This window comes from Tyto alba, unplaced genomic scaffold (assembly GCF_018691265.1).
Source record: "Tyto alba isolate M040663 unplaced genomic scaffold, T.alba_DEE_v4.0 Super-Scaffold_18, whole genome shotgun sequence".
NCBI lineage: Eukaryota > Metazoa > Chordata > Aves > Strigiformes > Tytonidae > Tyto > Tyto alba.
This window is the reverse complement of record NW_024881280.1, coordinates 6739560-6765655: the sequence shown is the minus strand read 5'-3', so window position 1 is coordinate 6765655 and position 26096 is coordinate 6739560. Positions and strand designations below refer to the sequence as shown.

At 60.3% G+C, this 26096-nt stretch overlaps 1 protein-coding gene across 2 annotated transcripts; it reads left to right on the top strand.

The window, feature by feature from the left end:
• The first annotated feature begins 23 nt into the window (after positions 1-23).
• On the top strand, positions 24-26096 carry LARGE2 (LARGE xylosyl- and glucuronyltransferase 2). 2 transcript variants are annotated; one of them, XM_042790650.1, is made up of 16 exons: positions 24-120; positions 6005-6164; positions 18187-18360; positions 19817-20070; positions 20406-20488; positions 20759-20882; positions 21370-21541; positions 21683-21787; positions 21962-22074; positions 22153-22278; positions 22975-23130; positions 23214-23377; positions 23633-23911; positions 24246-24392; positions 24570-24765; positions 24885-26096. In XM_042790650.1, the coding sequence occupies exons 3-16, from the start codon at positions 18261-18263 to the stop codon at positions 25080-25082; spliced, it is 2217 nt and encodes a 738-aa protein (XP_042646584.1). In that variant the 5' UTR covers positions 24-120; positions 6005-6164; positions 18187-18260; the 3' UTR covers positions 25083-26096. The 2 variants fall into 2 exon arrangements, with proteins under 2 accessions (XP_042646584.1, XP_042646585.1); XM_042790651.1 differs by lacking the exons at positions 24-120; positions 6005-6164 and adding an exon at positions 7413-7508.

Genomic DNA, 26096 nt, shown 5'->3' with positions numbered 1-26096 from the left:
CCCCGGGCTGGCCGAGCGGAGCGGGCCAGGCGTGGCAGCCGAGCGCCGAGCGGCCGATGAGCGGCGGGGCTTGGGGGGGGGGCGGTTAAAGGAGCGGGAGCCGCCGAGGCAGCCCGGCAGGTACGGGGCGGGATTTTTTTGGGGGAGAGGGGTGCGGGATTGGGGGGTCCCCGGCTTCTGTGAAGGCTGAGGGGAGCCTGCGTGGGGAGCCGCGGACCCGGACTGTGAGGGGTTGTGGGTGTTCCAAATAGGGGGATGTGGTTGCCGCAGGGTGAGGAGCTGGGGTACGGGTCAGCTTTTGGGGTGCGTGGGGGGGGTGTTGAGGAGGGAGATGTTCCTTAGGCGCTGCAACAGGGTGGGAGGAGGAGGGGCGGGGGGCGGCCTTCGTGTGGGTCTGGCGGTCCGTGGGGCTGGGAGCCGGGCAGCGCCGTGCCCGGGGTGGGGTGGCCACTAGCGGCGTGGCGAGTGCTGGCCCCCAGCCCCACGGGGGGAGCCGGCGGCGGGGCGGCTCGGGGGAGCTGCTGGCGACACTGGTGAAAAGTTCCCGGTGGCGTTGAGGTGGGGGGGGGGGGGGGGGGGGGCGACACGGGACGACAGCGGCGGTGGGCACCGATGTGCCGGAGCTCCAGTGCCCCGGGGGGTGTGGGGGGGGATTTTCTCGGATGGGCACCCCAGAACCGTGTTTGGATCCCTCCTTGGCAGGGCAGTGGGGAGCCAGCGCCTCTTCGCACCTGCCGAGGGCTTGATTTCGGGAAGCCTGAGGTGCGACCGAGGGGGGTAGGGGCAGCCCCCCCTTTTTTCCAAAGGCTGAACCATCCCTGCCCGCTGGCTGGGTGGGGGGCAGGAGAAAGGGCTGCAAACTGCAGGCAGGGACTGGGAAAAGGGGTTTTTTTTTTGGGAGGAGGGGGGGGGGGGGCTGCCAACCTCCTATCGTGGGTGGCAGCGTCTCTCCCTGGCCGGGACTGGGGGGGGGGGTTTTGGGGGGGAGCCGAGGTGAAGAAGGGAGGCGGTCAGGGCCGTGCTGTCAGCGCTTCCCCGCTCTTTTCCGGATCCTGTGCCGGATTTGCACAGCCACGGTCACCCTCGAGTCTTTACCGCACTTTAATTAAGCATTAACCCCCGTTTCGCAGCCGGGAGGCGGAGGCTTGGGACCCGTGTCTGGCAGCAGCCTGTTGCAGAAGGCTCAAACCTGCGTTCGGTCCCGCAGACCCCTTCCTCCTCGCCCCACGCCGAGTGGTGCTGGGCCCCACGGACTGCGTTCCAGCTCAGCCCGGCGGCGTTACCCTACGAGGAGGGCTACGGGGCCAGCACCGTGCTGCCCGGCCTCCCCGGTGCTGGGCCTGGCCCTCCTCGGCACACCTTGAGGTGCAAAGATCGGCGGTGGTGCAGCTGGGCGGCTGCCTCCCGCTGAACCTTGGAGGGTGCGCGGTGGTGGTGGTGGTGGTAGGGGGTGATGGGGGTGAGGAAGGCGTTCCGTGGCCTCTCGCGGGTCTCCCGAGTGCAAACAGAGCTCTGCCAAGCTGCCCCTCCTTCCTCCCGTCCAGTTACCTCCACACAATGGACGCAGTGTGTGCCTGCAGCTTCCCCTGCAAGAATTACAGTTGCATGGGCAGGCACTTCATCCTTTCTGATCTCTCCTCTTCTCCCCCGGCTTCCCCTGAGGATTTGTTTTCCAGCAGGCCGAGTTCAAAAAGGGCACGAGATACCGGTGGCAAAGTGTCTGGTGCTAAGCAAACCTTTTTGGTCGGGATCACGGGGATTACCCCCAACTTTCCGTTCACTTGCAGCGCTACCTGTGAGCTCTTCTGAATTTCACAGTGGCTGAGCTGCCAGTTTAAGTACCAAGGCGGGTGAGGTAGCACCTGAAGCCCACGGCAGAGGTCTGGAGCACGGCTTTCTGAGGGCTGGTATGCGCTGCTGGTGACTCTAGGGGCATATCCAGTGCAGACTGCTGGAGCTGCTCTCCTTCAAGAAGAAGCTCCGGCTCTGCCAGAGAGCAATCTGAGAGCCGGCTGCCTAGGACACTGCCAAAGACACCTTGTCTTCAGCCAGAGGTGAAGCTTGATGCACAAAGTCCTTGGGCTGCTCTGAACAGCATAGCTAGATAGTGTGTCTCTGTCCCTGAGTGAGCAGCTTTTTGGCAGATGCTTCCCCTTCATCCCTAGCCCCCAGCCTCCTTCCCACCCGCTGTCTGTCCTGTCCCCCTTTCTGTTCACCTCCCTCCTCCACTGTGCAAGTTTGGAGGACAGTTTGAGTAGCATCACGCTGACTTTTTATGGTAAATATGCTGCAAGGGAGCGCTGTAGGAGGGGTGGCTTCTCAGAGCAGCCACGAGCCCAGGCAAGACTTAAATCACCTTGGCTTGTGGTGTGCCTGGAGGGGGGGGCGCGTGTAGGAAGTGAAGGGCTTGATTGAGGGGTTAGTTTCTCTTTCGACTGTACCTGGAAAGATCTCTGAGCAGCTCCTTTCTTAGCACTTATTATCAGTCTTGGTGCTGAGGGCTCATGCTTACTGGAAATCCGCTGGCTGTAACTGAGGCCAAATAGATCCTGTGCTCTGATGATGAGGGGTTCAGGCTTGGCACTAATGGTAGGAAAAGAAGCAAACCAAAAAAAAAGCAAACGCTCTGCTAGTCTGTCGGTGGGTACAGTGCTGAAGTCCAGCTTGCTTGGCTGCCAGCGTCTCGTTCTTTGCTCGGATCTGTGAGATTTCTGGGGAGCCTGACCCTGGGCGGAGCACTGCCGTGGCTCAGAGGCAGCTCAGCCTAAGTAAGCCTTGCTCAAAACATACTTTGCAGGGTGCCGGGGTAGGTGAGGATGTGTTCTTACAGCACCTGCCAGCGTTAGAACTGGGGAGCAGGGTGTGGGAGAATAGATTTAGTATATCGATGCCTGCCTGTGTTTTGGGAGGTTGGTAGTTGTGGGGGAAGTGGATATTCTCCCCAGCCATGTTTTCCTGCTGTCCTTCTGCCACTGGGAGGGAAGGAGCCTGCCAGCATGAGGTCAGGGACGTGGATCTCTCTAGCTGGGGTTGGAAGGGAGCAGTCCTGATACGGGATGAGGTGGCCTTTCTTGCCCTGTCTCCTTGGGTCACCCTCTCCTGCCCTGCTCAGCTCCCACACCGTGGTGAGGCTGTCTATTTGCTTTGCTTCTAGATGAGCTCAGCCAATACTTTGGGATAGCTAGGGATAAATTGTGACTCACTTCAAATAACCTGTAGGCAGAAGCATGTCCAAGGGGAGTATTTTAGTCCCTGACACATGAGCCGTGCCTGGAATGGAAGGCCTGATTCACTCATGGTATCTCACTGGAGGCCAGCACCTTTCAGGAGAGCTCCAAATCTCTGTCCAAATGAGGAGACAAGGGCAACGAAGCACATCAGGCTACGAGCGTGGCATTTGCTGGTGGTGGCAGCTCACACCTCTGATCTCCAACAGCCCTCTTGGAGCCTGGAAAGGCAGCAGCTCGCAGGGGATGTTGTCGGTGTAGTCCTTGAGTTCCTGAAGTGTTGCTGACAGGTCTGTTTGCTTGAAGCGGTAGTCTGAGGGGTTGGGAAACCCAGGTCAAACAGGCTTAAGGGGTCTTTTAATGCGTGTTTTGACTTGGAGGCATTTTGTTGCTGTTCTCTGTCAGGGTGTCCCTGCCCTTCCCAGCTCAGCTGAGACTTGGCATCCCAGGAGAGAGACTCTTTTTGGCTTCCCAGGAGGAACGACACGTCTGGCAATGTGTGCAGAGCCCTGCTGTGAGACAGTGACTGCCTCCTGCCTCCAGATGCCTTTTCCAGAAAGCCATTTAGAGCCCCAGGCTGTTATTTGGGTAACTCCCTTCCCTGATTCATTAGCAATGTGCAGTCTCCTGTAATATCCCAAATCTGCCTCCGCTACAGGCTGAGCGGGAGAGGCCGTGTCTTTTAATAACCTTGTGATGTAGTTGGAAAAAACTTCTGGACATGCAGTTCTCTGGTGGCCTGAGTTAATGGAAACGCTCCAAGGGAGAGATGCAGCTGGGCCCTGAGGGAGAGGCTGCTGCAACTTGCTTTTGGGTGAGGAGGGGGGGCAACTGCTTGTGGTTTGTGATATCTGCCTTCTCCCCCAGCCTCACCCTGGCTCCCCAGACCCCACCTGGAGGAGGCAGCGGGCCTGGGGATGGGTGCCACCACGCTGCGGGTCTTTGCAGGTCCCGTGCGCGGTGCTGTGTCAGGAACTGCAGGTGGCCGGGTTGCACCCGTTGGACGTGGGCTCCACGCTGGAGCTGAGGCTCTTGAAAGCTGCTTTCCCAGTGACGCTGGTGGCCGTGCCGTGGTGGGTCCTGCTTGCTGCGTGTGGCAGGCACGTGCCTGGCTCTCCCCACTCAGTGTTAGCTCTGCTGAAGATGCCTGTGCTTTTTCCAGCTCTTTGCTACTGAAACTACTCGGTCTTGTTGCCGGCGGCTTCTGCTTCCTATCCCAGGTGGGTGGCAGGGGCTTGGCTCTTACCTGCTGAGCTGCTCCCTGGAAACGCAGGGCTCTGGTAGCACCAGAGGGAGGGCTGTGACTGCAAAAGGGACGTGTGCCGGGTGGATTTGGCATCCTGGTTCATAACCTGTCCCCCCTGCTCCAGAAGTATCTGTCTTTGAGGTTCCTTAGACCCCTTTGGTCTGAGGTGGGAGCTGACAGATGAGGACAAGCGGAGTGGGGGTGATGGAGGGGATGGACGTCCGTTTCCTGACGTGTGCTGTAGCATCCATACGTGTCCTGTCTCACTGGCTGCCACCCTGTAGCCAGATACTGAGGGAGACTCACAAAGCAGTAGTAGTGTCATGCTTTGTTGCTGGAGAAGGGTTTTGCCGGGCAATTATGGTGCTGTACTTCTTCATTTGAGTTTCTGGGTTTCACTGTTCAGGTAGCAGCGGTTGTGAATTATTTCTTATTTCCAGCCCTTGTTGGGATTGATGTTGCCTCCCTTGTTTTGTATTGTGCTGTGCCAGGCTGACCTGGGGTTTGCTGTGGTGTAGTCCTTTAGCCCTAATGGGGCTGGTGCCCAGCACGCTGCACGCTTACTTCTCTGTTTGGGGTTTTAAAACAGGTGGGACAGACCACAAAGATGGTTTTGGTAGGTTTTACCTGCTTTGAAGGTCCCGTTCCTCCTGCGTCTCGCAGCAATGATGTGTGGATTGTGGATAGAGAGGGGCTTTAAATCAAAACTCCTGATTCCTCTCTGCTTCATTTACCCCAACTTATTCGCGTGGCTCTGTGCTTCTGGTTCGGGCTTTCTCTGGATAAGGAGGTGATGATCCCTGTAACCTCCTGGGAGAAGGACTCATCCATTCCAGCCTGCAGCTGTGGGGTGTGGGTGCCAAACTCCATGGGAGCTGGAGGAAGGGAGTGCACTGGCAAGCTCCCAGCCAAGGAGGAGGAGTGATACGTGCAGGCTGCTCTGCTATCTGCAGCGCAAGTTGCATGGTTGTTTTTGCCTCCCTTTTCTCTCCCTGTTGTGTGTCTATCTGGTTGGACTCTCTTGACTCCTCTCCTGGGACTGCCCAGGGTATGTCGCAGGGGCTCAGGTTACTGGACAGGATAGTTAATCCCTTCATTGCCTCACAAGCTAAACGCTGCTGCTACGATGTTTGGGAGGGGGCCCGGGAACTTGCATCCCTCCCCCAGATCCTCATCCTGCTGAAGAGTCAGTGTGGGGCCTCACGTGTGTTGCGGTGGAGCACGGTGGCTGTGGCTTTGCCAGCACTTCTGGGGACACGTGTACAGTGTTCCTTGCGTGGGTGGGGAGCGTGCTGCAGGGCAGCGCAGTGATCTGGGACTCGGAACATGCAGCATGCAAGTATTCTCCCATGGGCTGTCTGGGAAGCCTTGGGTGACACTGAGCTGTGCTTTGTAACAGGCTGGAGGAAAGGGACGGGACCAAGGTGTTGGGTGCTGCTGATCTGTGACACTCTTGGCTGTGCAGGAGCCTGTCCCCAGAGCTCTCTTATGCAGTACGTCTCCATGTGACCATTTGTCTTTTGGGTTTCAGGTGACAGCGAGCTCCAAAACCCTGAAGTACAGCTGAGATGTGTTGTTTGCCCTTCAGGCTGAGAATCCCTGGTTAAAGGGTGTCCTCACAGCCACCACCAGACCCTGCCAGCTTCTCCAGCAGCTCCCAGGTACCCCCGCAACATTGGCAGCCTCCAAAGGTTAGTTATCCTGTTTGTTAAGTAAATGGTTTACATGTGCTCGCTCCCTTCCTGTCTTAGTGCTTCTGTATCTGAAGGGGTAAACTGGGGATAATTGCGTGACAGAAGGTCTTGGCTCTGTGGGTTTCCTCTCTACTGGGCCCTTAGTGGGTATTTGGGACCTGCAGGGAGGATCTGGAGACAACACTGGCACTTATAAGCCCCCCCGGCCCAGTTTTCTGGAGGGAGAGACCAGATGCCCCACGTCGATCCTTGGAACAAAGTGTGTTCCCATCTCCGTGCCTGTTTCAGTTGAACTTGCCTTGAATGTGCACGTCTGGATCCTTCTCCCCAGACACTACTATGGCTTATTGCTTGTTTGTAGTGTAGTGGGCAGTAGGTGACTGGGACCTGGGCTGAGGAGCTGCAACAAGCTCCCTGGGCCCGGGGAGATGGGAAGAACCCCCGCTTCTGACAGCTGGGAGCTTGTGCTGGCGTTGTTCTGCCCTCGCCGCTTCTTTTCCCTCTGTCCCTTACACCAAGTGTTTCTGTCGGGCCACTGTTCGCAGTGGCCACCTCTCTCTCCTCTACCCCTCATTAGTGCAGGGCTTGGCATGCCAGCAGGAGGGAGCCTCAGCGCGTCTGCGCCTTGATCGGATTTGTCAAGGCTCCTTCCCTTTTCTTCCTGTTCATTGAGGGCTGAAACAAAGCAAACAGAAGAGAGGAATTCCAGAGAATAGGAGCGAGGGAAGAGAGGGACGCTGGAGTGACAGGCAGCCCCTGCACACACGCACACACACCCCCCACCCCCCCCCCATGCCTCAGTCTGGTGGGGCAGAGCATTTTGGGAGGTGAGGCCCTTCCCCAGCACTCCTATTCCCAGCTCCCTTGCTCCCTGTGCTGCGGGGCCATGGCGTGCTGCAGCCCAGAGAGCTCCTGTCCCCAGGGCTGAGGCGGTTTCCCTGTCCCCACTCGTGCTGAAGTGCCAGCGGCGAGGAGCGGAGGCGCGGGCTTGCTGCCTCCTCTCAGCCCAGGCACGTGGACCTGAACGCAGCTTGAGGGAACGGGGCCATTATTTGAACTGCTTTGCTTGTCATGGGCTGCGGTGAAAGGTTTCCCTCTTTACCTGTGCCAGGAAAGTTTCCCCTGCCAGGCAGCCCCAAACAAGCCCGGCGCAGAGCTGAACGTCCTGCCTGGGTGCCAGGGCAGCGAGGCCCCGGCCCCTCCCCAGCCTGGAGCCAGATAAGCGCTTGAACAAGGCTCTTCTGTGCAGACAGGTCTGTGAAGTGGAGACAAACATGGTCTGGCGCTCGGATTGTTTCCCAGGAGGCAGGGGACTCCGGTGGGGAGTGGTGCCTGGCGCAGGTAAAGCTTCGTCCGGGCTGATGGAGCCCCTTGCTCCCTCCTTTGCCGTCCCCAGGCCATCACACAGATTTCCCCTTCATCCCGCCCTCAGCCCTGCTCTGGACTGGGTCAGGGGAGGCAACAGGGTGCTCAGCAGCCCTGGCATAAAGCACTTGAGGTGAAATACATCCCCACCAGTGACCGCCCCCCACCCCCCTTACATTTAAGCCACAAGGAACAGCCTTTAAGCCACAGCCTCTGTTTCCTTTCCTTCTTCCTCCTTGTTCTCCGCCTTCTGGCAATCTCTGCACTCTGTGGTTTAATTAGAGAGCGGAGTAAAGTGCTTAGACTCCAAAAATGTGCAGATTAGGGGGTTACTAATCCTCTTCCTCAACGGGTGCTCACATCCTGCCCAGTCTGTTATCGAGCTTCTGTCCCCAGAGTGGAAACTCAGCCAAACTCAAGACCTCTACCTCTCCTCTTGCTTGCTGCACAGAGCAGGAAGGGCGAGGGGTGACAGGAGAGCTGTGGGGGAGGAGGGAAGTGAGCTGTGGACTTCCGAAATTCTCAAGGTGGGTTTGCAGTCAGCACTGGCTGTCTTTTGCATCTTGTGCCCTGGCTGGTTTTAGTGATCTGTGAGCACTAAAGGAAGGGTTTGGGGTTTGTTTGTTTTTTGGGTTTTTTTTTTTTTTTTTTTTTAAGTGCTATCTTCCTGTTCTGACAAAAAAAAAAAAAACCCCAAAAAAAAACCCAAAAACAAAAAAAACCCCAAACTTTCTGTCAGAGGAAGCAACTGCTTCCCTGTCCATGTGTGCGCGTTGATAGGCTGGCTGATTCGGTTCAGGTCTTGCACCTTCCCTGTGCGCCCACGCCTCTCCCCGTGTTCCCAACTGTCTCCCCTGCGCCCCTACTCCCCGTGCCGGCCCCGGGGAGCCGTGCTGCGGCACTGCTGAAAGCGCAGGGCTCCCCCCTGAGAGCAGGAGGCCGGTCGCATCCTCAGCTGCGGAGGCTGAGATCCCTTTACAGGACATACACCGTCAGTGTGAAGGGGAAGGTAAAGGATTTTTTTGGCACCAGCAGGGAAGAGGAAGCGGGGAGGACGAGTGTGGCGGGAAGGGTAAGACTCTTGCTGGAGGTAGGAGGGAAACCTGACACTGATGGTCACAGGATGGGCTGAGCTCCTATGCTTCTGTCCCGCTCCTGGTGCAGGCTGGTTGCTGTGGACTGCTGAAGACGTGAGCTTTTGTCCTGAGCCACTCATCTGCTGCTTGGCTGAGTTGCGGTATGCTGTTTCTTCCTTGCCTTTGTCCTTTGGTGTGCGAGTTCAGGGGTTATTTAGCTCAGCAGTGTGAGAAGCCTCAGGGATGGGAACACAAGGAGCAGGAGGAGGGGAGCAGTGCTGGGAATGGTCTGTAAGGAGTTTGGGTGCTGGGAGCATTCTCCTTTCCACCGCCTGGCCTTGGGAACCGCTTCCCCACTGGGATCCACATCCCCTCCTTTTTTTGCCCCCATCAGTCGCTACCTCATTTCCAGTTTGCAAAATGCCCTGTATGCTTTTTTGCAGATAAGCTTTCAGTCTCCTAGCCTAGCCAGCAGCTCTTCCTCCACAGTGTTGTCGGAGCCTATTTGCAATGTGTAAGCCCCTCTGTAGCTCAGGTAGCGCTTCAGGTCTTACAAAACGCCCAGGGCACCCTGAGTGGACAGCACTATTGCTGCTTGGGTTTTTTAGAGCCTGCCCTGAGCCGTCCTGGTTTGCTATTTATAGTGCAGTTGTTCCATTCCTCTGTGGACGAGCTCTGCTTTCAGCCTTGCTTGGGCACTGAGGGCACCAGTGCCAGGAATAGCTCTGGGCAAGGAAGACACGAGAGTGGCTGCTTGAGCACAGCTCCCAGTTTGGGCCAGTCGCTGGTGGAAGCAGCACCAGGCTGCACCCGTGAGCTCTGGTTCTCGGTGAGCGTCGGCCTTCTCTGCGGCGAGGCTGCTTTTCACTCAGGGGAAGGGAAAGGATTGCTTTTCCTTGTCAGGTGCCCCGTGTGTGAGCCTGGCTCCCCAGGGCCGCCGCAGCTGCCAGAGCGGGGTTCAGCGCTGTGAGAGATGGTGTCTGGAAGAGCTGCTGCAGTGCCAGGTACCGCCAGGACTCGTGAGGTTCCTCGGTGTGATGTGCTGGCACTGGGGAGGGCAGTTTGCATGGGATGCTCTGCTCCTATCTCCCGGTTTCGGCTGCTCAGCTGCCCTCTGGGCTCAAACCACAACGTTCTGTCATGTCCTTCAAGCAGCGGCCGTGACCTCTCTCGGTGGTGTGTCCTGAACAGCTGCCCACTGGGGCAGGCGGATGCCTTTTCCGTGGGTCACATGCCATTCCTCACACAGGGACCTGCTCTCCTTCCCGTGGGCGAGTGCTCTTTGGCCTCGGAGGGAGCTGGAGCTGAGGTCTGAAAGGAGCCTGCAGCACAGAAAACACCAACACCCTCCTCTCGGGCAGAGCTGCTCTGGCCCTTTGGCTTGTGATGCTCGCAGTTTGTCTGGAGAGCAGAGCTGAACAAATAATTAATTGCTTGATTTAGTGCCCAAAATGAAAAGCTGGAGTGGAAGGAAAAAAAAAAAAAACAACACAAACAAAAAAAAACAAACCCAAAAACCAACACAGCCAAGTTTGAGAGACCCTTTATCTTTTCTTTTAAATGTAGCGCAGCTCAGTTTCAAACAAAACAATGCAAACTGAGACTTTTTGCTTGGAAAACAAAGCATTCTGTTCTTGTCCAAAACTTGTCGTGAAGTAGCAAATAGCTCTGAGCTCTCTGGAAACTGCAGTTTTCAATCAATAACTATTCAGCCGAAAACACTTACCCAGCTCCGCCGGTGACAATGCACGGCAGGCACCTGAGGGCCTGGCTCAGGGCCATGCCCCTGGCACCTTCCCAGGGGTGGTGGAGGGGGGGGACGACAGTGTCATGCGTCTTGTGGACTTTTCCAGACAGAGTGCCAGTCTGGGGTTGTTGGAGTCCCTTTGCCTCTTTTTTCTTTTTTTTTTTTTTTTTTTTTTTTTTTTTCTGTAATTAACCTAATTAATTTTGCATGAGATGATGCAGACTCCACAAGCATGGAGTAGGGGTTAGGTCTGGTCAGATGTGCTGGGATATGGTCTCCCTTGTCCCACCAGGGAGCAGCTCCGGGCAGTGGGTTGTTTGAGAGCATTTCAAGGGAGCAGGGAGATTGGGGGGTGTGTGTGTCGGGGGGGTGCAAATCTCCTAGTCCCTACCCACGGGCACTACTAGCTGGAAACTTAAAACAAGAGTAGTTCAGAGGGTGGAATTCCCACCCCTTTGCCGTGTGGGGCATGATGCCTGCTGGGTGCTCCGGCTGCGCCGATGGCAGAGCTGGAGCTGGCAGAGGGGCTTGCTGCAGGCTGGCTTGGATTAGAAACGGGAGCTCCCGGCTGTGCTGACCCTGCTCAGCTCTGACCCCAGGAGCTGCCGTCAGCCCACGGCAGTGGAAGCGTCAGGAAATGGTGGGGTGAACAGGTATTGATGCCCGAAGCGCATCCGGAGACCGGGACACAGCGAACCTAATGGATTCGGAGCTGGCCATTAGCTGCAGCCCAGACGTCAGCAAAAATGCAGATATTGGAAACCCGGGCCCAGCAGAGGGGAGGGAAATGGAGATCAGCCCAAACGCTGCTCCTCTTCTGTTTCAAGAGGTAGCCAGGGTCCTCTTTGCCCCTTGTAGTGCTCCTGCATGGTGCCCAGGCTTGGCCCCTCCTGTGCCCAGCTGTGCTGGCCACGGCGGGCATGGGGAAGAGATTCGATCCAGGACTTTGTAGCCTCGGTGTTAATGTCAGAGCAGCTGTCCTGGGTCAGGCTTGGGCTCCATCAGGCCCAGATAAAGGCCGGTCAGCGTTGATATTTCACCTGCTGAGCACCCTCCTGGCATCCAACAGCTTGTAGTCCAGGGAGGTAAAGCTGGAAGCAGTGTGTTGAACAGGTATCTCCTCTGGGAGCTTTGGGGGGGGGGGGGTGTGGGGTGTGTGTGTCTCAGCAGCACATCAGCGGGGTCTCACGGGGTGGGGGGAGGCACTGGGGTCACCTCCAGGTGTTCAGGTTGGAGCAGGGCCGGCGTACCCCACCAGGCTGTTGCAGGGAATGGGCTGGGTGGGAAAAGCAGGGTGCTCCCTCACCCTGAGCCTGGCATCGTGGGGGACGGTGGTCTGCTCCAGAGCTGTGCTGGAGGGTTGGACAGCCCTCGGGTGAGGGGCTTTTTGCTGGCAGTTCCTGGGGGGTGATCCTTGCTTCTAGCCCCGGGGTGAGACCCAGCCAGTGGTGTTGGCGTGTCTGGGTGGGTGTCCTGGGCAGCGTGTCTGGTGTGCTGCAGCTCGGCTCCCACACAAGCTTTCAGGGCCTGTCCTGCCCGTCCCCTGCTGCAGTGAGGGACAAATGCAGCCCATGCAGAGGAGTGCAAGCCAGCACCCTGCTTTCCACCACCCCGATGCCCCCGCAGACGTGTTGGAGGATCCTTCCAGCTGCGTCCGGAGCCTAACAGGAGTGAGAGCACTTAGGGACCCCATTGCTAGCTGGGTGGCCCCGCTCTTGCCTTAAGCCTGGGCGCCGTGGCTAAATGCAGCTGCCGGAGTTGAAAGCCTTGCAGGACGTCTGGTAGACTTTACCCTCCTACGGGAAGGCTTGCAGGCTCTGCTGTGGCACCGGCCTCCCACCGTGTGCCCTTCACAGCGTTGGCTCCAGCTGGGGCTCTGCCGGGCAGCTGAATCTGGTGCCGGGTTGCAGACAGGGCGACGGGCTGCACTGCCGCGCCGCGAAAGCGGACTGTGTCTAGCAAGGCCTCGTGATCGGAGTCCCTGCCAAGAGGAGTTGCTCCCTGATGCATTCCTGGGGTTTCAGGCATGGAGAGGTAAGCAGCGAGGCATGTTCCTCTGTCAGACCCAGCCTGAACTTGCTTGTTTCCTCTGGTGACGAAAGTCCCTGCTTCAGCTAAGCTCAGAGCTTCAACTAACACCCTTCAGAGACTGTTAGCTCCTCTTCCCCAAGCGCTACGCTTCTGTCAGAGAAGAGAAGATGTCTTTTCAGTGTGACCTTTGCAGAATAAAATGCTGAACTCTTAGCGCAGCAGAATTGCGTGTGGTGATAATCCTAGAGACCCGAGGAGAGCTTGATGCATGAGAATGAACTTGAGGCACAGTTGACTGCTGTCCCAGAAAGATCTTCACATTTTCTCTACAGCTTGGTGGTGTTGGGGGCAGTGGGGAGATGGGGACATTGTCACCTTCCACAGCTCGTGTGCTGGTATCCAGCTCCGCAGCTACTGCTTGATCCCGCCTCTAGAATATGGGGCTGTTTTGCCCCAGGTTGCTCTTTCCACGGAAATACGAAGGTGAAATTCTGACTGAAGTTTTGCTTATCATGAGACTGGGAAGGGAGGGATGGCATGGTAATCCGGAGCATGGGGTTTTAATCCTGCTCTTCTGGCCAAATTCCATTCCGCCTCTGTAAATTCCTGCCGCTGGCCTGCTCTGCGCTGCCTGTGTGGCACCCACCGGCTGGCACAGCCCCCCCACCTCAAGTGACAGTGTTTCAGCCACGGGGAGTGTGGCAGGGAGGTGACCCCGAATTGTAAGGGACTTTGTCAGATGGGTGCTGCGGTACGTGCTTTAAAGGTGACCTGCTGAAGGAGGAACCAGCCCGTCCCCTCCCACCCCTTTGTAAAGGCAAAAGGGATCGTGTCCCCCCCCCCCCCCCCCCCGTCGCCCCTCTTCAATGCCTGGTGCCTTTTCTCAGTTGCCAGTCTCGCTGAGGCTGTCGGGCTCTTTCTCACCTCCTGCAAGCCCGGGAAGCTGCCGTGTTGCGCTCCCGCCGAGGCAGCCTAAGCTGGTCAGCTAAACCGCTGCTGCTCGCCCAGCTCCAAAAAGGAGGCCTGGGAGATTTGCTGTTTCTGTTGCCTACAGCTAGGTAAGACGACAGGCAGCGTGGCTCTCAAATCACTCTGCTGTTGACTGCTCTGCAGCTCTTTATCCGGAGCAGCCAGGCCACCTCTTCACTTGTAATGCCTGGGGGTACACAGGAGGGAGGCAGCGAGCTTGGGGCTCTGCCTGTGCTGTCCTGCGACCTGCAGACTGCCTCAGCGTCCCCTCTGCAGGTGCATGTTAGCTTTAGGAGATACAACAGGCTGAGATGCCCACCCTGCTGCGGGAAAACAGGGCTGCTCCCCTCTTACGGGGCTTGGGGAAACACGCTGAAGCTCCTGCTGCCAGCTCTCCCTCAACTTTAACTGATGGTCGCCGAGCCGAGGAGAGCGAAGGCCGGTCGGGCTGAGCGGTGCCCCTGGAAAAAAAAAAAAAGGGGGGGGGGATATTGGAGGAGCGGGGTGCCAGCACATAGGCAGCTCTGGGGGTGGGAGCCAGCAAGGTGGGTGCCGCATCCCGGGAGCGACGGCTGCTTGTGGGCGGAGGGGTGGCCGGCGGGCAGCCAGCCTCGGGCTGCTGCCCACGCCTGGGAGGTTGGGGCACCCGGTGTTTGTGCAGCTGCCCAGCGCTGCTGGCTTGACACCCCTTGTCCCCTGGCTACCGCCCTGCCGTCGCTGCGGGCTGGGGCGTCCGGGCCTGAGGCGAGCCCGCGGTCCTGCCTGCCCCTTCCCCGGTGTCTCGTCCCGGCGAGGGGAAGGGACCTGGGTGCCTCTTTCTGTCCCCGATCTCTGCTGAAGCAAGAGCCACCCTGCTCCCGGGGAGAACACGGCTGGGCGGGGGGGGGGGGGGGGGGGGGAAGGGAGGATAACCTGCTGCGAGCAGCACTTCTGCCCTGCACCCTCGCGCTGGGGTCGGAAACCGGTGGTATTGGGAAACCTCTCATCTTACTGCTGGCTGTGCTTGTCTGGCGCGAGCAAGGAGACGGTGCGAGGGAGGGCGGAGAGGCCCAGCGCCATGGCTGCAGGGACGGGTAGAGCCAAGCCGCTGCCGGCGCCCACCGTGGCCTTTGCTTGGGAGCCTTTGCCCTCCGCTCGCTGTGCCTTTAACGTGCCACGGGGGAGGCGAGGCCGCGTAGCTGCCTTCCTGCTTGCCATCTCCTTCCCCGCCACCCTGAACATCCTAAAACGCCTGCGCTCCCCAGAAGCACTGCCTGCTCCTGCCCCAGCTGGCTGAGGACCCTGGCGCTGGGCCCTGGCGAGGGAGGCCGGGAAAAGCGTGCGGAGAGGTGGCGGTGGTCAGCCGGAGCAGGAGAAGGTTTCCTTCCCCCCCCCCCCCCCCCCAGGAGCAGGGCTGTTGGCAGGAGGCAGCTGCCCGAGCTCTGGCCTTCTCCCAGGAGCGTGGGTAAGCCCTGCGTGGCTGCTGCCTCCCGTGCCGGAGCGCTTCTGTGATGGGTACCCCGGGGCAGGGACAGCACAGACCCACGGCGGGGTGGGGGGGGCTGAGCTCCGTGTGCCCCTGGGCTGGGCAGGGGAGCAAAGGGCTCAGAGGAGCAGTGGGGCAGCCCCCGGGGGGCTGAGCTGGGCAAAAAAAAAGCGCTGTTGGGGAGCAACTGCCTGGCGTACCCAAGGGCTCCCTGCAAGGGCAAGCGAGAGCTGCCGGGCTGGGGGGAGGCGAGTGTCCCCGGGCAGTGATTTTGGTGGTGCCTGGGTGGAGGAGACCCAGCCTGGCCTTGCCTTGGGGCTTGGGGAGGGGGGGGGGGTGCTGCCTTTGCAGGTGCTGCTCTGTTTTTTTGGAGGCAGGCTGGGGCTTGCTGCCACAGCTCGCCCTCGGGTTAGGGGGGGGGGGGGGGGGGGCAATTTACCTTTCATCTAAATTGCTATGCAGGCAGTTTTGCATCCTAATCCCTCTGCCGGCGGAGGCCTCCTCCCACTACACCCTGCCTTCTCCAGGCATCTTCCAGCAGGCTCCCACCAAGGCGGGCAGGGGGTTCCTCCATCCCCTGGGGCCCCGGGGAAGCAGCCTGACGCCTTTTCCCCAGCCCTGGGGCCAGGCGCGGGCGGGAGAAGGGGAGGGGGGGGGGAGCTGCAGGTAGAGCCCCCGTCTCCGCATAGTTAGCATTCCCAGCCCCGCTCCTCCCGCTGCCATCCTGCTCGCTTTCTGCTGCGCTGGGCGGGTCTGGGGGACGCTGGTGCTCTTTGGGGAGCCCCGTTCTCCTGGGCTGGGGGGGCTGGAGCCAGCCTGGGCGATGGGGGGGGCAGCTCTTTCCTTTTAAACCTGCAGTGGCCTTTGCACCCTCTTTAGGTGAGGGACTACTGCTCAGACGGCGGCTGGTATCTCTTCTCTCTGGGTAGCAAGGACTGCACCCCAACCCTGCCATGCTTGCACCCCAGGCTGGCCATGCATCCCCTTTCTGCCAGCCAAGGGGGAAACAGGGTGGGCTCTGCTGCCTTCCAAAGCCCCCCCGAGTGTCTCTCCGGGTGGACAAAGCTTCCTGCACCTGCCCCTGGAAAAGAGGAGGCAGGTGCTGGGTAGGGGGGTAAATAATTCCGATGCTTCCCGTATCGCCGTGAAGGGGGGATGTTTGAGGCCTGGGAGCGGGAAGGGGGCTGGAGGGAGAGCGGAATCCTCGCAGTTTACTTTGGGCAACTCCGTGCCCCTGGCGCTGGGGGCTCTTGAGTAGAAAGCGAATTTAATCTCTTGTTTTGTTCGGTCTTTCTTCCTCCGAAAGGGGGGCCAGCGCAGGGCATGCGGGGGGGAGCGGGGGGGGGGGGGGGAAGTGTCAGATCTGAAAGGGAGGAGTAAAGGGAGGACGGGGAACGGCAGAGCCGGGAGGGAGCAGCAGCAGTGGGCTGCCAGCCGCCCCGGGAGGAGGAGAAGGGGAAAGGCAGGGAAGGAGATCGCCTTCTGGGGGGGCAGGTGAGCGGCCAGGTGAGGAGGGGGAGAAGGGATGGCAGGAGGGGTGTGGGGGGGTGCTACAGGGGGGATGGATGGAGTCCTGGGGTGTCTCTGGGTCTTTGGCAACTGCCCTGCTGCTGGTCCCATCCTGTCCCTCAAAATCGCTGTCCAGGTAGCGTGCTGGGGACAGAGTGCCATTCCCTGCAGCGAGGGGCCCCTCAGAAGGGCCGCGGGGGGCAAGTGGGAGGAGGAGGAGGGGTTGCCACCAACTTCTCTCCCCTTCGTTCCTGTTGGAAGTCCCTCTCCTGTCCCTCGGCTTCCCAGACCGCTCCGTGCCGGCTGACCTCCCTCATCTCGCCTCGCCGCCCCTGCCGTGAGCCCAACACAAGAGTTTGGGGGCTGCCCAGGTCGGGCAGGAGAGGTGGAGACCGGCTGGCCGAGACCTCGCCAGGGCCAGGGATGCTCACGGCCGTGACGAAGGGGCTCCTGGGCCTGCTGTCCCCCGTGGGCCAGCTCCCTCCTCCCTGCCGCGGTTGCAGGGAGCTGTGGTGCTGGGGAAAGGGGTGCAGCCCTCTGGGGCCGTGCCTGCTGTCACAGGGGTTCGGCTGCATTTCCCCCCCCAACCCCATGGATTGGGGCGGCTGTGTTGCCTCATGGTGGCCTTGCAGAGCCCGAGCCTGTTGCTGCGTGTCCCTTGCTCCTGGTAATTCCTGCAGTGGGGAGGCATTTGCACCCTGGCCCCGGGGGGGGGGGCTGCTCAGGGTGCTGTCAGCCCCCAAGATCCGCCGGCCCCATGGGCATCTGCACATCAATGGGGTGCATGCAGGGGGAGTTGGGGGGGGGGGGGTGAGCAGACCCTAATCCGGCTCATTCATCCCGACGGCGCCTTTTGTTGAGCCTCCAGATGTTCGGCCGAGGGCTCACATCCTGAGCAGGGGTTGGTGTGCCCCGGATTTCGGGGGGGGGTGGGTGTGGGTGTGTATGTTTGGCTGCCCTGGGCACCCGGTGCTTTGGGGTCTCAGGGCAGGACTCTCTGGAAATTGGCCCCATCATGGGCCTGGGTGCAGACGGGAGGAGGCGGGGTGGGGGGTGTGTGTGTGTCCCTCCCCCCCCCCCCCCCCCCCCCCCCCCCCTTCCTTGAGCGGCGGGAAATAAGTTTCACTGAAGCGTTTGGGATTTTTCCACCAAACTTCGTCGGGGCAGGTAGCTGGGGGGGGGGGTGTGGGGGGTGGAGGGGGGAGGAGACGTTTGGCCCGCGGCAGCCCCGGGTTTGGGGGGATCCCGCTCCCCCGCCCCGGCGGCAGGAGGGCTGGGAAGGACCCGGCGTGCACCCCCCCTCGCCTCGCCACGCGTGGGCTGCGCTCCCACGCCGCGTCCTCGGGGCCGCGACTCCAGAGCAGTCCCGGCCCCTTCGGCGGCGGTGGGGGAGGGACCCGCGCTCCCTCCCAAGGGCGGGCGCCACTAACCGGCCACCCCGCTTTGCGGGTGGGGGGGGACACACACAGACAGACAGACAGACAGACACGCCTCTCTGGGAGCCCTCCCTTTGTCCTGGGGGATAGCAAGGGGCAGAGCTGGCGTGAAGGACCCCTTGCCTCCTCCCATATTTAAGCCCCCGCACCCCAAGGGCTGTGCAGCCGTGGTGGGACAAGCCCTGGGGAGCCGGGGGGGGGACAGATGTCCCAGCAGAAGGGGACACTGCTGCTGGCACTGGAGGGGTGCAGGGTGTCTGCCTCACCCAGGCAGCGTCCTGGAGGGGAGGGGGGGGGTGGGCCATGCCACGGGGTGGGGGGGGGGGGGGGGGACACAGGCGGGCGTGGAGGCACCCACGCGTGCGTGGGCTGCAGGGATGCTGGTGACAGCGGGGGTCTCGTCCTCCCCTGCCCCTGGCAGGCTGTAGGATGCCGGGGCCGGCCGGGCTGGGGCTGCCCACCTGATCCTCGCCGCCCGCGTCCCGCCGGCACGCCATGTTGCGTTCCTGGCGCATGAAGCTGAAGCTGCTGCTCGCCACAGTGACCTTGGCCGTCCTCCTCTCCTGGCTCTACCTCTTCGTGGGCAGCCTCGAATGTGAGTGGGTCCTTCTCTTCGGAGCAAGGGAGGGTGGGCAGGGGGAGGCCGAGGCCTTGAGGGGATGCTCTGTGGCCATGCCGGGCTCTGCAGGGTCTATCTGAGCTCGGCGTTTCCAGGGCCATCCTGACTTTAACACAAGGGTTTGGTAGAATGCGTCATCTTACCAGTATCGCAGCATGTACTCCAACTCCTCGGTCAGCCAGTCAGCCTATCCCATGGGGAATCAGACCGACAAATTCATCTTTCTTAGGGGAATATGATAACATCACGAAAGCCTTTAAATGGCCCGATGCTTCCTATTACTTAGACAAAGAGAATAAACGTAGACAAAGAGGTAGTGATGTTTTACAAGATGCTACCCCTTGGAGATCAGGGAATAATAGAACAGTATTTGGGAGAGATTCAGAGGAACAGTGTCCCGAAGGATCACAGCCGATAACTGCTCAGTTTCTGCAAGTAGCATTAACAGCCTCGGGCGGACAGGCTGCAGGATTATTGAAACTCTGTGTTACCAGTAACACAGTGCCTAATGCGACTCCACCAACCTTAGAAGAAAGCTTAAAACTTGGACCAGACCTTTGGGAGTGTATTGGAAGTATATGGGAGATACAGATTGGTGCTTTAATTGGGGCATGAAGTCTGGCTGTAATGTCAGCAAAGCCAACTGGAGATGCTCCAATGCTTTAAATCATAGTAAATTATCAATCCGAAATTCTACTTCGGTGGTAAAGGAATATTGCCAGAAACAACATTTTTCAAGTGAAGACTGTAAACAAGAAGTTCCGTCCCGTATCACATCAGATAGTTATTGGACTACCCGGGTACGACCTAGTATAATAACCAGACAGGTAACCTTAGGATTATTGACCTTACGTCCTACCTGGAAAAAAAAAGTCCAATCAAAGCCCAATATTGGGGGTGAATTCAAAGAGATACTGAAGTAGAAAAAGATCTTGGTACTTGGACAGGGCCTTCCACAAGCAGTACAACTGGACTGGGGACTCCAGAGTTTCTTATTACCAGGACTAACGGCTTTAGAAAATCGAATATTGATAGAAAATTTAACTTGGCAAGTAGAAACCTTGTCAAGAGCCGCTCAGAAAGGGTTCTAAGTTACAAACAAACGAGGCCAAGCCAATGCTAAAATGACTTCGCAAAAGAGGCTAGCCTTAGACTCGCTGTTAGTTAGGGAACAAGGGGTCTGCGGGTACCTTAAATTGGATAAAGAGCGTTGCTGTATTCACATCCCAAACGCCACTGACAACCTGCAGGAAGAATCAGATAAAGCGAGAAGAGTAGCAGAAGGCAGCAGAGCGACCAGGGGTGCAGCAGGAGGTGGGGGGAGCGGCGCTGCGCCCTTGGCTGGGCACACAGTTTTTTGGGGGGGGTGGGGGGTGTGCCGGGACCCCTCCGCCGGGCCGTACCCATCGCGTACCCCGTGTCTCCTCCGCAGACGGCCGCTTCCTCCTCCTGCCGCCCTGCCTGGGCGAGCAGCCGAGCCGGGACGTGGAGCGGGAGGCGCTGGCTTCGCGGGTGCGCCGGGTGGAGGAGGAGAACCAGCAGCTCCGCGTCCAGCTGGGCCAGGCGCAGGAGGGCAGCGACGGCAGCCCGCGGTGGGGGACCCCCGCCGAGGATGGGGAACCCCCCGGGGGCGAGGGGAGCAACCGCACGGCCTGCCCCAAGCAGCGGACGGTGCACAAGTGCGAGGTGGGCGATGGCAGCGGCGCGGCGGGGAGGGGAGGGGAGGGGGGTGATGGCGGGGCTGGGGCCTCATCCTGGCTCTCCATGGTGCTCAGCAGGTCGCAGCTGGGGGGCGAGGGTGGCGTGCTTCTCCGAAAAGGGAGGCCAGACCCCTCGTTTCTGTAGCCAGAGGACTCCCCACCTCTCTCCGGGGCTCATTCCCCAGGGGAAGGGCTGGGTGGTGGAGTCTCTCCCCATAGCACGGCCCCGGGAAGGAGCTGATGGGCCCCTGTCGGGGGTGTGTGTGTGTGTGTGGGGGGGGGGGGTCCAGTCTCAAAACGGCTCCGTTTGTCTCTGGGCAGCTCCTGCACGTCGCGATTGTGTGCGCCGGGCACAACGCGAGCCGGGATGTGGTCACCCTGGTGAAATCCATCCTCTTCCACAGGTAAGGGGAAGGTGCTGTGCTGCTTCGGGGGTCCCAGAGGAGCTGCTGCGGGGGGGACAGTGCTGCGGGAGAGGGGCTCTAGAGCCTTTCTCTGCCCCCCTGCGCCACTGCTTAGAGGGTCGGAGGGGGATTTGTTTCCCCCAGGTGTCTGATTTTCCGCCGTCTGCCCCCTCAGCTGATGCCTGTCTCCTGGCAGGGGTGGGAGGGCTGGGGACCATGTCCTCTTCCTCCTGCTGTGGCACTGACGGCTGCTGCGCTTGCCCTTGGCAGGAAGAACCCTCTCCACTTCCACTTCATCACGGACTCGGTGGCCCACCAGATCCTCCAGACGCTCTTCCAGTCCTGGATGGTGCCCTCCGTCCACGTCAGCTTCTACGACGCCGATGACTTGAAGGCAGGCACTTGCCCCCCACTCCAGTGCTTGGAGGGCTGAGGGGAGCAGCGGAGAGGGGCAAGCGAGCGGGAAGGGCTTTATTAACTCTTTTTACTGCCGGTCCCTCGCTCACTGGCTCCCCTTTCTGGTCCAACTGAGGAAGGGGGCGCAGGGCTGGTGCTGGAAGGGTGGGGAGGCCCCTTGGGGTGGCAGTGCCTCTGCGGCGGAGCTGGGTCCTCCCCCGAGCACTGAAACCCTGGGGTTCAGGTGGGGGTTTCTGGTGGCCGGAGGAAGAGCCGTGCCAGGGTGGGAGCAGAGGAGGAGGAGATGCAGCCAGCGTGCGCCTGAAGGGCCTGGGGGAGAGGCGTGTGGCTGCCGATGGTGCTGCTGGAGGAGATGCTCCAGGCTTGCCGGCCCCACAGCTCGGTTGTGCCCCTCTGCTGACCTCCTGCCCGGGCAGGGGAAGGGCACGGCTCTGCCCAGCCCTGAGGCCGTGTCCGCCTTGCAGCCGGAGGTGTCGTGGATCCCCAACAAGCACTACTCCGGCATCTACGGGCTGATGAAGCTGACGCTTACCAAGGCGCTGCCCTCCAGCCTCTCCAAGGTCATCGTCTTGGACACCGACATCACCTTCGCCACCGACATCGCTGAGCTCTGGGCTGTCTTCGGGAAGTTTTCTGGTGAGGACGGGGTGCTGGCAGGGCTGTGGGTGCTGGGCTCAGGGTGGCAGTCGCCGCCTGCCACAGTGGGGTTCGCTTGGCCCCTCTGAACCTATGGCAAGGGAGGGGGGGCTGCGTCCACGTCCCCCTCTCTTTCCGCAGACAAGCAGGCAATTGGGCTGGTGGAGAACCAAAGCGACTGGTATTTGGGCAACCTGTGGAAAAACCACAAGCCGTGGCCGGCCCTGGGACGTGGCTTCAACACGGGTGAGCGTGGGTCCTGGCAGCCCGGCGGTTCATCCCGCGGAGGCAGAAGGGGGCTGGGGAAGGCTGAGGCGAGGCAGGAGGGTCCGGTGGGCGCGGGGTGGGGGGGGGTCGTGCGGGTGGGCGCAGAGCTGTGCTCCGGCTCTGTAACGGCTGGGTGCTCCCTCGGTGACCCAGGGGTGATCCTGCTCCTGCTCGACCGGCTGCGGCGCCTGGGCTGGGAGCAGATGTGGCGGCTGACGGCGGAGCGGGAGCTGATGAGCATGCTCTCCACCTCGCTGGCCGATCAGGTAACGAACGGTCCCTCCTCCGGGCTGCTCAGCCTTGCCCTGCCACCCTGCCTTCCTCACCCACCTCTCCTCTCCTAGGACATCTTTAACGCGGTGATCAAGCAGGACCCGGCCCTGGTGTACCGGCTGCCCTGCTTCTGGAACGTGCAGCTCTCGGATCACACCCGCTCGGAGCAGTGCTACACTGAGGTCTCCGATCTCAAGGTGGGTGGCGTGGCGTAGGGCCAGCCGGCAGCTAAGCCCCACGCAGCCGCTCGCTCCCAGTGGGATGGGGGAGGAGAATTGGGGGGAAAAAAAAAAAATTAAAAAAAAAACCCTGAAATTCATGGGTTGAGATGAGAACAGTTTAATAACTAAAATAAAATATAATAACAATAGTAATAATAAAATAATAGTAGTAAAAAGGGATATAATAAAAAGAGAGAAAAATAAAACCAAAGGAAAAACAAAGCAAACAAGGGGTGCACAGTGCAATTGCTCACCGCCCGCTGACCGATGCCCGAGCAGCCATCGGCCCCTCCCGGCCCGCTCCCCCCAGTTTAATATCCCTTTGGTGAGTTGGGCTCCGCTCTCCTGGCCGGGCTCCCTCCCAGCTTCTTGTGCACCCCCTCGCTGGCAGAGCACGGGGAACTGAGAAACCTCTAACTTAGGATAAGCGCTACTTAGCAACAGCTGAAACACCGGCGTGTTATCAGCGTTATTCCCACACTGAATCCAAAACACGCTTTACCAGCTACTAGGAAGAAAATGAACTCTATCCCAGTCGAAACCAGGACGGTGGGGTTTGCTGCCTTTGAGGCTGGGGAGGGCCTGAAGGACGGTGGAGGTCTGGGGGAGTCAGTGTCGGGGGGCTTGGGGAGCTGTGCTGCTGACCTCCCCTCCGCGGGGTGACGCACTCAGGTGATCCACTGGAACTCGCCCAAGAAGCTGCGGGTGAAGAACAAGCACGTGGAGTTCTTCCGCAACCTCTACCTGACCTTCCTGGAGTACGACGGGAACCTGCTGCGCAGGGAGCTCTTCGGCTGTGCCAGCCTCCCCAGCCCACCCAGCAACCAGGTAAAGGCGATGCCGACTCTGCCCCCGGCCCCGGAGCTCCCCGCTGGGGCTCCCCGCTCTCCCTCACCATCGCGGCGTTGCAGCTGCAGCAGGCGCTGGAGGAGTTGGACGAGGACGACCCCTGCTACGATTTCCGCCGGCAGCACCTCACGCAGCACCGCGTCCACCTCTTCTTCTTGCAGTACGAGTTCCTGGCCCTGCCCAGCCCCACCGACGTCACCCTCGTGGCCCAGCTCTCCATGGACAGGTACTGGTGGAGCTGGTGGGCGGCCGGATCGCACCTCCGCCCCTCAGGGGTGGCTTCCACAGCTCGGGAGCTGCCAGGAATACGCGCGAAACGTGGGTTCCTCACCCCCACAGCAGCGCTTTGCAGCGAGGAGCAGCAATTCCTCCCCCTCCGCCCCTGAACTCGCCTGGGCTGGCTGGCAAGCCCCCGGTTCGGGGTCTTCTCCTCTGGGCAGGCAGCCGGTCTCCCGCTCACGCAGCGCCCTCTGCTCCGCAGGCTACAGATGTTGGAGGCCATCTGCAAGCACTGGCCGGGCCCCGTCAGCCTGGCGCTGTACATGTCGGACGCGGAGGCTCAGCAGTTCCTGCGCTACGCCCAGGCCTCGGAGGTGCTGAGCGCCCGCCGCAACGTCGCCTACCACGTCGTCTACAAGGAGGGGCAGTTCTACCCCATCAACCTCCTGCGCAACGTGGCCTTGGCCAACACGCAGACGCCGTACGTCTTTCTGACGGACATTGACTTCCTGCCAATGTATGGCCTCTACGATTACCTCAGGTAAGGCTTTCTCCAGCCGGCTCTTGCTCAGTCTGCCAGGCTCCCCAGGCACTTGGGTTTGCAGGAAACACCCCGGGCAGCAGTTCTCGACGTGCAGAAGGTCTTTCCTTTGTGTTCAACCTTGGGATCCTGCTCTTGATTTTGCCAGACGCCGGCGGACGAGGAAGTCGCTGTGGCAGTGAGGGCCTCCCCGCTCCTTCCGCCCCTGCGTGGCACCAGTACAAAGTGCCTAAACCCGTTCATACCCTTCTGGGCAGGTTGGAGGGGCTGAGGAAAGGAGGCTGTGACCACGGCTCGCAGCCTGGGAGACCTCACCCCCTTCCTCGCACCGCAGGAACTCCATCCAGCAGCTGGAGCTGCCCCGGAGGAAGGCAGCTCTCATCGTGCCGGCGTTCGAGACCCTGCACTACCGCTTGACCTTCCCCAAATCCAAAGCAGAGCTGCTCTCCATGCTGGACATGGGCTCCCTCTACACCTTCAGGTAGGGACTGGGGCTTCCCCGCCAGCCAACGGGGCTCTCACCCCCAGCACAAGCTGGTTCGGTACCCTTGTGCCCTGGGGCCGTGGGGCAGCCGGCGCAGAGGATCCCCCGCCTCGTCCCTCCGTCTCGGGGAGCTGCCAGCTTGCCCCGATCGCTCATTTCCATCTCTCTGAGCAGGTACCACGTGTGGCCGAAGGGCCATGCCCCGACGGACTATGCCAAGTGGCGGACGGCCACCGTGCCGTACCGCGTGGCGTGGCAGCCAGACTTCGAGCCTTACGTTGTAGTGAGGCGAGACTGCCCCAAGTACGACCAGAGGTTCGTGGGCTTCGGCTGGAACAAGGTGTCCCACATCATGGAGCTGGATGCGCAGGTGGGTGAAGGGGCCGCTGCCGGCACCCCCTGGAGCTGCTGGGTGTTGGGGGGAAGGGGGGGGGGGCCCGTGGTGGTACCACCAAACCGATGCTGACAGGGCTGCTGCCCTTCCTCCAGGAGTACGAGCTGCTGGTCCTGCCCAACGCCTTCATGATCCACATGCCCCACGCCCCCAGCTTCGACATCTCCAAGTTTCGCCTGAGCGCGGGGTACCGGGGCTGCCTCCGGACGCTGCGGGAGGAGTTCCACCAGGACCTGTCGCGGCGCTACGGGGCTGCCGCGCTCAAATACCTCACGGCCGAGAGGAGCCTGTGACCCCGGGGGGGGACAGCGGGTTGTGGGGTGCTCGCAGCACGCCGGAGAAGGGAGGGGCGCAGGGCCTGCCGCCTGCCCCGGCCCGCCGCCGCAGCCCGGCCCGAGGGACCCAAGCCTCTGCAGCCCAGCAAAGGGCTGCCCGGAGATAAAACGGAAGGTGCCAGCTGAGAGATCAGGCAGTGCCTGCAGGTCAAGCTGCTGCGGCGCGGCCGAGGGGTTGTATTTTTTTTTTTTTCGGAGCAGCGGCCTTCCCGCGGTACAGGGGAGCCACCCCTGGCCCGGGGATATTGTTACTCCCCATCCGTATGGATGCAGAGTCCCCAGTGGGGTTGGCCCAGTTACTACTGGGTGGTGCGGGGGGCACCAGCTGGGCCCCCCCCAGTTCACGGGGCTGTGAACCATCGCGCCGGGCAAAGCAGCAGCGCAAGGTGGTGGTGGGGGGGTGGGGTGTCACCCTGCTCCCCCCTCACCCCCCAGCTCTGGGCAGCGCAGACGTTGCCATCGACAATCAGGGATGTGGTTGACACTGGAGGAGGCCGTAGCTGAGCGCTGTGGCGGGAGCCCCGCGCCGGGAGCCGCGTGGCCGGGCACTGTTCCACCGCTAGCACACACTGGAGCACAGAGGATGCATTGCTTTCCTCACGCTATTTAAATTATTTAATACTTTTCTCGTAAGAGTTCAATGATTAGGGTGTCTGGGTTGGTTTGGGGGTTTTTTGTTTTTTTGTTTTTTTTTTTTTTTTTCAATCCTTTCTTCCTCTCGGATGATTTTGCTGGTGGCCCTGGAGGCTCTCCAGGCCAGTTGCTGCTGCAGTCGCCGCTGTTCTCTCCTTTGCGTTCCTCGGGGCAGCAAGAGCCGGCTCTGTGCAGGTATGAGGATTTCCGTCCAGGGCGAGAGCGGCCAGGAGGAGCCATACAAAGCGCGGGGTATGGAAAGGGCACAAGCGCTTCTTGCTTATTCTCTAATTTAATTTTTAAATTAAAGCTTTTTTATTCTTTTTCACATCCTTGTTA